Source organism: Pinus tabuliformis, chromosome Q (genome assembly GCF_031772625.1).
Source record: "Pinus tabuliformis cultivar Carrire ecotype Pingquan chromosome Q, CPIR1, whole genome shotgun sequence".
Classification (NCBI taxonomy): Eukaryota; Viridiplantae; Streptophyta; class Pinopsida; order Pinales; family Pinaceae; genus Pinus; species Pinus tabuliformis.
Window position 1 is genome coordinate 1,262,860,923 of NC_142296.1, and position 10,886 is coordinate 1,262,871,808.

Genomic DNA, 10,886 nt, shown 5'->3' on the forward strand with positions numbered 1-10,886 from the left:
ATCCATGTACCACATTCTGCTGCAAACCCTCTTTGGAAAGCGGATTAGAAACTGTGTTCCTTTCCTGTATATATGAAATAGCATTAAATTGTGCTTTAATTATTAATGTATGGTCCAACAGATTTCTAAGAGTGTGTGTGAGACATTGTGATGTTTGATTGAACCCGTAGATGATAACTTTAAAATCACCGATTGTTATTGTTATTGTTGTTATTATTATTATAAAACAAAATTCTTAACATGGAGATTCTTAACCTATAAATAGACTTCGTTTCGATGACTTCCTAATACCACACGCCCAAAAAACAATAAATCATGTCCATATCACATTTTTTTAATTAATTAATTAAATTAAACAAGTAGAAAGAACATAACTATTTTCTAGATAAAAACTTAACTATTATGAATATTTTAAAATATTTCATATAGGTTAAATTAATTAGGCTAGATCCATCTTAACTCCTACCAAACCCCTAAAGGGATCCAATCTCTTCTCATTCTAAAAGAGGTTGCACCTCAAAAAATTTGATAACATGAAGCTTAGTTAGTTTATTTTATGACAATCAATCTAAGTTGTTTTATTTTTATTTTTATATAATTTGACTAAGTAAAAATGTTTTCTTAATCATTATAATTATTAGTTTTATTATTATTATTATTATATTTTTATGTAATTTGATAGACTGAAAATATTAAACAAAACATTACATTGTAACATAATATCTCTATAATATTACAATATCTCTACAATATTAGGCTAGTCCCTTCAATGCAATTAAAATTCTGAAAACCCTATTCCAAAATAAATAATAAAAATTATTTTAACTATATATTAACATTTTTATAATAATTAAACTAATTTTAATAATATATAAATTCAAAATAAAATATAAATTCAAAATAAAATAGGGTAAATAAAAATATTATAGGATAACCCTTTACTCCCCTTAACTAAACTCGCTACCAAACTAGTTTTAACTTGGAATCAACCGTCTGTCAATCTCAGCAGGGCATGAGTCGTTGAAGCGCTGAACCGCTTGTTGGGATGTTTTGGTGGATCTCGTTCTGAGCAAGCATACCCGTGGATCTCGTTCTGAGCAAGGATACACATATTGACTGCTGATAGTATTTCAATCTCATCTCTGAGCACTCTAGCGATGACTGAGAGTAATTAATGTTCAACTATCAGCGGTCATCAGAAGAACATCCTCTCTGTTCAAATTAGATCTACCAAAACAACCCACCAAGTGGTTGAGCTCTTCAGAGACCCGAGATTTATGAAGATCTGGCAAGGCGATCGTTGTGTACCCAGCTGTTCTTTTTCTTAATGTTGATCTGCAGTTGAAGCACAAGATTGAGCCGATGAAAACATGCAGATGGGCCTTGGAAGGCATCCAGATTGCTTGACAACAGTCTACAAAAATGTCTGAGACCTAAAGTCCAATAGCTTCAGAACATGTTTGCATCGAACGTTAGTCTCATCATGTCTCTGAAAAAGGGCACCTTCTCTTCTGCACGTCGACATTGAGAGAATGATGAAACCTAATGTGGATCCTCTGCAGCAACCCAGAGTTGAAGGTGAGTTACTTTTATATTTCACATGACCAATGCCCTGTGATTCTAAGACAGTACAAACTCACAAGTTCAAAATTGAATCCGTAAGAAATGTAGGTTTTTATTATTATTTTCAAATCGTCAAAAATATTTGCTTATACCCTCGTGGATTTAATTAGATCCACCAAACACAACCTAACAAGCGATTTAGGTTTTCAGAGACTCGGGATTTACTCAAGATCTGTCAAGAACGGTTATTGTGTACACAGATTAGATTCTCTTTCAAAAATTGATCTGCAGTTGAAGCCCAGGATTGAGCGGATGAAGACATCCAGCCGAGCCGTACTGGAACGGATCTGGCATATGTCCAGATTGCTTGACAACAGTCTGCAAAAATGTCAGATACCCAAAGTCCAATATCTTCAAAACATGTTTGCATCGATCGCTAGTCTTATGTCTCTGAAAAGGGCACCTTCTCTTCTCCACACCGAAATTGAGACAATAATGAAGCCCAATGTGGATCCTCTGCAGCAACCCGGAGTTGAAGGTGAGTTACTATTATTTTTCACATGACCAATGCACTATGATTCCAAGACATAGTACAATGGCATAGAAGTTCAAACTGAATATGTAAGAAATATGGATCTTTTTCAAATTGTCAAAAGTATTTGCTTATACCCTCGTAGATTTAATTAGATCCACCAAACACAACCCAGCAAGCGATTGAGGTCTTCAGGGTCTCGGGGTTTACTGAAGATCTGGCAAGGGCGATCATTGTGTACCCAGCTGTTCTCTTTCTTCATGTTGATCTGCAGTTGAAGCCCAAGATTGAGCTGATGAAAACATCCAGCTGGGCCTTCCTGGAACAGACTTGGCATATATATGGAAGGCATCCGGATTGCTTGACAACAGTCTACAAAAATCTCAGAGACCTAACGTCCAATATCTTCAAAACATGTTTGCATCGAACACTAGTCTCGTGACTCTGAAAACGGCGCCTTCCCTTCTGCACACTGACATTGAGAGAGTGATGAAACCCAATGTGGATCCTCTGCAGCAACCCGGAGTAGAAGGTGAGTTACTTTTCACATGACCATTGCCCCATGATTCTAAGACACAGTACAAACTCGTAGAAGTTAAAATTAAATATGTAAGAAATATGGATCTATTTCAGATCCTCAAAAGTATTTGCTTATACCCCCATAGATTTAATTACTGATGGGAACTGGGACTTTGAAAAGCCAGATTGAAGCATTTGGTAGGCTTTGCCTTCTAGAACATGAGATCAAGGAGCTTCTTGGTGAGTGTCCCGTCATACTCAATACCTCCATTGTAAGACGCAGATCAATATGTTGGAAATAATACTGAGAGCGGGGGAGGGGTGAATCAGTATTATCAAATCAATAATCTTTTCATTTCCATTATCAGATTCATATACGTTACTTCAGTTAAGGACACCCGCATGTATATGCAACTGTGTTTAATGCAACTAGCGTATATCCAGTAAACTTATGATTCAATTAGTTGATCTTCAATGAGTGCATCAAAATATTATTAACCATATGAACAGTAAACAGATGCAGTAAAACAGAATAGATCATCACACATAAGAAGCACACATGAACACCATGATATAAGGTGGAAACTCAATGTGCGTGAAAACCACCTGCTGCAATTCGTCTCTATCTTCTTTTAATAAGAAACTTATTTTTACAATATTTCTGTACTGGTGCAGTCTTATACCAGTACGTAGGCTTCTACTTGCAGAAGGCTACAACCTTCTCTCATTCTCCAGCTTCTCCTGGAAGGGAGATACAACCCCCTTAGCTCTTGTACTAGTTGATGTACTAGTACGTAGGTGTTGACCTACAAAAGGCTACAACCTTCTCTTTTCTTCCAGGGACCACGTTTCATAAATTTTCAGATTGGATCCATAAATACAAAACAATCACCATTGCAATACAATCATTAACTCTGAATCACCCAACAACTGAATCACTGAAACCCTGTCATCAAAATACAATCACCAGAACACAGACCAGAGCCCAAAACTCTGCAACAACCACTAGAACCAACAACAACCTGAAATATCAAATCTCATAATGTATACGCTACTTGACTATGTCGAACCAGCGTGTATATGCCCTTTCACCGGAGAGAACCTACATACAAATCTGAAAATAATTACTTATACCCTCACTGCAATTTTCAACTTCAAATATACCCAGAACATAAGATATAAAGGATAAGACATGCGTCAGTATTCAGATCTATTCATGATCATACCATATAATGATAATGCATTTTAGTCTTCATGATCCCGGTCCATCAACCTTTGTCAACCGCATAGGTGCCTCCTTGGTTCAGATCGAGCAAAGCATCACAAACCCATAACCAGGATACTAGATCTCACCCTTCATCAGATATTCATCACTTGCACACTTGCACTCTCTTGGCCTAATGATCTTCTCCTTATATAGTCTTAGGCCTTACTCAATACCATGGTCCAAAACCACGTAGAACCAATACCGTGGACCCAATACTTGGGGTCAACACTTCGGACCAAATACCATGGACCAATACCAAAATACCATGGACCAAATACCATAGACCAAAACTTAGATTCCCAACATGTACGCACCTTTCCTTCTGTAAACATGCATGTGTACGTATACGCGACTAGGTATATGGTGAACCCGCGTGTATATGCATTATTGTCACAGCGAACCTGCATATACCTCTCTGATCATTCTAGCTGTACTATGATCTGTCATCTGAGTGAGTTGCCATCCAAGACAACACCTGTATCATAATGCCAACAATCTCCCCCTTTGGACTTGATGGCAACAACCACACCAAGTCACTCTCCCCCTTTGACATCAAGGGCAAAGGGCGGACCAAGATGTTCTCTCCCTTGGTATACCTTTTGCTGTCCATACTCCCCCTGAGTACCTGCTGAAATCTCTGATTGAGCTACCCCTTTGTACATGCCAAGATGTACCAATCCGTCCATGCTCCCCCTGAGCACATGCCGAGTCTAAACAAGACCATGATAGTCATCAGTAACTGTCATACACCATATGATCTGCACTATAAGCATCTGTCACTAGCATCCAGACCTGTAACCTGCAATCCATTCTCTTGGCCAATCAACAATCAGTAGCAAGATGTGTCAATAAGCATCATCACCAAAGACTTCTAACCATAATGCCAACAATGCATTATTCGAAGCATATGCTCCCCCTAAGCCTGTGCCAACCATCATATACCATGACCGAACCATTTCCTGAGTCTGTTCTGCTGCTTTTTCTTCAGAGCTCCATATACGCGACTCTGCAGCCTCTAACTCGCGTATATACGCGACTTATCTTCATAATATCTGCGTATGCAAATTGGAATATTGAAGGTCTACACTTTCAGTTTCCCCTGTGTCTGTTATGTCAGCTAATTGAGTTATGCCACATCTTTCTGTCTCTAATTCTGTCTTCTTCAGTACCTGGAATTGTGATGATGTATGATCCTCTTGCTTTGGAGTTCGAATTTTGCTCCTGCATTCCCTTACTTTATGTCCAAACTTGTTACATGCATAACATCTTACATGTTTCATATTCCTCCTATAGCAGTCAATGGCTTTGTGACCAAACATATTGCAAGCAAAACAATATCCCTTGAAGTACCTGGAGCGTGATGATATTTCTATGTGATGGTCTTGACCCATTTTGCTTCTGCATCTAGCTGCAATATGTCCAAAGTTATGACATACATAACATTCAACATTATTCATTTGAGGAAATAACCGACTATCACTTCCATAGTTAGGAGGAAAAGATCTTCTTTGAAGAATTTCTTTCCTTGGTTGTTGCTGGGGTTGACCACTTATCTCTTCGTTGATCATTTCAGATTTTGCATTAGAATTCCTTTCCTCACCCTGTGAGGTAGGTTCACCTTCGACCGTTTCATAAAAACCAAGACCAGTTTTGATAGAAGGGATCTTTGACTACTAAGAATATCATCCAAAATCTTAGTACTGTCTTGAAATCGTAACAATTTATCCTTTTCTTCTAATTTACCTTTTAAGATATTTACCTCAACTTGATGTTGTTCTTTCTTTTCCAGATATTGCTTCCTTATGTTTTTTTCAACTTTTCTTCCTTCTTCCACTTGTTGCCTTAATTTGAGCACTTAATGTTCTTGTTCTTCAAGAGCTTCTTTATTTTGCTTCTTTGATTCTTTAAGATCTTCTTTTAGAGAGAGGATCTTAGATTCAAGTCTCTGAATTGTTATGCTCTGATCTTTTACTACATCCTGCAACTGCTTCCTTACTCTGGTTAGTATCTCTAGCTGTTCTTTTAATCTGGTAACTTCTTCTGTTTCTACGTCCTTATTTTCATATGCCATGAGAAGTCTAATGTCTTCATCACCATTGGATGAGTCATTACTTTTATGATGAGTATAATAACTTCTATTACCTTCTTCAAACATCTTTCCTTTGTTATGAGGGTATCTAGCAACGTAGTGACCAACTCTACCACAAGAAAAGCATTTGAAAGGTAGCTTACCTTTGAACCTTCCAGATCCCCGTTCAAGATTCTTGACAAAATTTACCTCATATTCTTCTTTTCAAATGTATCCTGATTCACTGAGTTTTTCTTTTCCATTTGCTGATACTTTAAATGTGGTTGCTCTCATATCTGATGGTCCTTCTTTTCTCATCTCAAAAGCAGTTAAGATTCCGTGAAGCTGCGTCATAGTGATTTTTTGCAGATCCTCCTTTTCTTCTATGGCAGACACTTTGGATTCAAATTTAGTAGACAAGGATCTCAAAACTTTTTCAACTAAGACAACTTCCTTAATTTCTTCACCTAGATTCCTCATACAATTGAAAATCTCATCTATACGTAGGAAGTAATTAGCTATGCTTTCATTACTATGCATCTTAAGAGTTTCATACCGTATTCTGAGAGTTTGAAGCTTAGCACGTTTTACCTGATCATCTCCTTCGTAGCTTAGAATGATTTTATCCCATATTTCTTTGGCTGATTTGAACTGCATGACCTTGACAAATTCTGATTGTGACAAACTTCCCAATAAGATAGTAACAACTTTGGCATTGAGTTCATATTGCTTTCTACCTGCCGTATCTGTAGGAGTTGCTGATGGATATGTATATCCTCCTTCCACGATTCCCCAAACATCTGTTCCAAGTGATTGTAGATATGTTGTGGTTCTTATCTTCCAGTAGAAAAAATTGCTCCCATCAAAGATTGGTGGTCTGATGGATCCCTCTCTTTCGTGATTACTCATCCTAATGGATCTTCCTTCAAGCGATCAAGCTTCTTCTGAAGGACCTGCTCTGATTCCAATTGTTGGAAATAATACTGAGAGGGTGGGGGGGGTGAATCAGTATTATCAAATCAATAATCTTTTCATTTCCATTATCATATTCATATACGCTACTTCAGTTAAGGATACCCGTGTGTATACGCAACTATGTTTAATGCAACTAGCGTATATCCAGTAAACTTATGATTTAGTTAGTTGATCTTCAATGAGTGCATAAGAACATTATTAACCATATGAACAGTAAACAGGTGCAGTAAAACAGAACAGATCATCACACATAAGAAGCACACATGAACACCATGATATAAGGTGGAAACCCAATGTGGATGAAAACCACCTGCTGCAATTCGTCTCTATCTTCTTTTAATAAGAAACTTCTTTTTACAATATTTCTGTACTGGTGAAGTCTTATACCAGTATGCAAGGTTCTACCTGCAGAAGGCTACAACCTTCTCGCGTTCTCCAGCTTCTCCTGGAAAGGAGCTACAACCCCCTTAGCTCTTGTACTAGCTGATGTACTAGTACGTAGGTGCTGACCTACAGAAGGCTAGAACCTTCTCTTTTCTTCCAGGGACCACAATTCATAAATTTTCAAACTGGATCCATAAATAAAAAACAATCCCCACTGCAATACAATCATTAACTCTAAATCACCCAACAACTGAATCACTGAAACCCTATCATCAAAACACAGTCACCAGAACACAAACCAGAGCCCAGAACTCTGCAACAACCACTAGAACCAACAACAACCTGAAATATCAAATCTCATAATGTATACGCTACTTGACTGTGTCGAACCAGCGTGTATACGCCCTTTCACTGGAGAGAACCCGCGTACAGATCTGAAAATAATTACTTATACCTTCGCTGCAATTTTCAACTTCAGATATACCCAGAACATAAGATATAAAGGATAAGACATGCATTAGTATTCAGATCTATTCATGATCATACCATATAATGATAATGCATTTTAGTCTTCATGATCCCGGTCCATCAACCTTTGTCAACTGCATAGGTGTCTCCTTGGTTCAAATCGAGCAAAGCATCACAAACCCATAACTAGCATACTAGATCTCACACTTCATCAGATATTCATCATTTGCACACTTGCACTCTCTTGGCCTAATGATCTTCTCCTTATATAGTCTTAGGCCTTACTCAATACCATGGTCCAAAACCACGTAGAACCAATACCTTGGACCCAATACCTAGGGTCAACACTTCGAACCAAATACCATGGACCAAATACCATGGACCAAAACTTAGATTCCCAACATGTACGCGCCTTTCCTTTTATAAACGCGCGTGTGTATGTATATGCGACTAGGTATATGGTGAACCTGCGTGTATATGCATTATTGTCACAGCGAACCTGCGTATACCTCTCTGATCATTCTAGTACTATGATTTGTCATTTGAGTGAGTTGCCATCAAGGACAACACCTGTATCATACCTGTATCATAATGCCAACACAATATGGGCCTTTTGATACTCATTGCCACCGTTCTTCACTTACAGCTAAGAGGCTAGGATCAAGCCTCGCTACGGTGTTCAAATTTCTAAGTGCAATGCAAGTTTACAAGCCTGTCCCTAATCTAGTTGATGTAATCAAATTAGTTGAGCAGAAGTTCCCTGACTAGTATGTGAAGACTTGTCCTTATGCCATGAGGTTATTGGAAATTTACAGTGGCAAGCCTGCTGATTTTGACATTATCAAATGCCCTTTGCTACAAGACTCAGAGCTCAAGGTAACTGTTCCGAGGTTCATTTTTTTCAGAGTTGTATTCTTCCTGTTACTTAAAAATATTCGATTACGTGGAGAAAGGGATCATAATCCAATTCAGGCTGGGCTCTTAGGGTTAATGTTTTCACCAGTTTACTATTTCACATCGATCCTCCAATAGCAATCAGCAGGAATTCATGAAGGATACTCATATGTATACAACCAGAGGAGTACCCTCTTGGAATACAGAAGGTGACAATTTTGAACGATGGTAAAAGACATTCTTATCACCAGTTAACTTTTTCTTTGTAATTGCATTCGCAACTTTTGTACATTCGTCATTTCAAACTTGAAAAGGAGAGAAATGAATTTTTCAGTGTGTTGGAATCACAATAAACTGATAGAAGTTAAGGCTGAAATGCCCTCGGCATATGTAGTTTCAAATCCTCATATCGTTTACAGTGGCACAAATTTGTTGCTTTCCTGATCAGTCTTATTCAAAAAATTAATGCAAATTGACACATATACTAATTGGGGGAAACTAGTTGTTTGATTTTGGGCTGCTGTAATGCCCTCTTATAATTAAATTACCCAAGGGAGGATGAAATTGCCTCTCTAACCCCATCGCCTATAGTCAATTATAAAGGGGGAACCCATTCTTTAATGTTTTTGGGGTAACATTGGGTAAATTGGGGTAATTGGAGGGAAACTTGTAAAAGAAGCCAAATTTGGGGCAAAGTGGAAGGAAACTTGTTTGCCCCTCAAATTAAGATTACAAAGGGAGACACCAAAGGAATCTACAAGAGGTTGGAGAAATCATTTTTTTCTCATCATGGATTGTTGATCTTTCTGATTTGTGAGCTAAGACTTTGAGAGTTTTAAGACCCCTTTTTCTTTGATTGGCTTCAGTGGTGAAAGATTCCACCCTAGCCAATCCCTCCTCTCTAATCTGTTTACCATAATCTCTGTGGCTTCTTTCATCTATTCTGTGGCATCAAAGGATATTGTGGCTAAATCTGTGGCAGCAAGGCATTCGAAGGAATTTGTTAGGGGGAGCAAGTTAGTATCTGATCCTCATCTGAAGCAGCAGACCTTCTTCAAGCACCCCTCTGTGACAGCGAGGTTTTCTGAGGCCCAACTATGGCTGCAGATCAATCCGAGGGCATTCGTTGTAGCAGTGGATTGCCTCCTGACGCTCTGTTTGGACAGCGGTACCCTTCAGAGGCTTGGACGGATAACTCTGGGATAGCATAAGGCCTAATCCTTGTAACATCAAGGGTAATTGAGGGCTGGTACTCTGGTCTGTGACAGCGGCCCACTGGAAAGTAAGTTCTCTGTGGCAAATTAAGTCATACAAGGCAGCAAAGCTCCCTACCTGAGGCAGCGAAGGCACCTGAGGCTGTATGCCTGAAGCAGCAAGGTCATCCGCATTGTGCTGGCAGCAAAGGCTCTTCTTGTGGATGCGTGCCATATCTAGGGTTTTTTTAGCAGCATCATATCTTGGAAGCCTTCAACTGAGGCAGCATAGGGTCGGAACCCTCTTTTCTGTGATAGCGAGAGTCTTGGGGCAGCGGAGGTCCCCTCTGATGGCAGCAGAGTGCTGTAGATAGTTCTTAAGACAGAAGGGGTCTTTTCTGAAGGGCAACGAAGGACTGTAAGTGTGCTAAAGGTAGCATACGTTGCATTATTAGAGCAGCAAGCAATAAGGTTACAATTGTAAGCTGAAAACCCCTGTTGTATTTATTGATGAACTTGTAAATCATTTATTTGTGTTGGATAAACTCTGATTTACAGTGTGCTAGTGGAATCAACTGTTGAGTTCTTATGCATGTCCCTTGTACATTTAATAAATACATCGTTACTATCTATAAATTGAGGAGTATTATGCTACTGTTATGAAATACAAGTCAGTCATGTGTTGTTGAAACCCTAGCTAAAAAAATAATTGCACCCCAAGGGCAATTTCCCCTAATGGACATTACATATGCTGAATTGTATTTGATCAGTCTCTCTTTTGCTTGCGAGAAAAGTTGTCGAAAAGGATGCTGCTACTGTTGCTCCAAGCGAACCAGACAAAGCCCGCTTTCTTGGTAGTTGAATAAGACCTACTCAATCATCTTTCATAAAATAGAACCCTAGCTGCTCCTACAAAAGATTACATGGCAACAAATTCTGATTCATGATTTGTTTGGCCATAAAACCTTGCTGCCTCCCCTTGCCCCTATGTGGTTTGATCCTCACCATGATTGGCACCACAAG

The 10,886-nt window shown here is 38.7% G+C and overlaps 1 protein-coding gene across 1 annotated transcript; it reads left to right on the plus strand.

Moving 5' to 3' along the window:
• The first annotated feature begins 984 nt into the window (after positions 1 to 984).
• LOC149224400 (uncharacterized) lies at positions 985 to 10,459 on the plus strand. Its single transcript, XM_089386110.1, has 3 exons — positions 985 to 1,578; positions 1,774 to 2,101; positions 2,241 to 10,459. Exons 1-3 carry the CDS (start codon positions 1,546 to 1,548, stop codon positions 2,279 to 2,281), a joined length of 402 nt encoding a protein of 133 aa, XP_089242236.1. The 5' UTR covers positions 985 to 1,545; the 3' UTR covers positions 2,282 to 10,459.
• Positions 10,460 to 10,886: the final 427 nt, after the last annotated feature.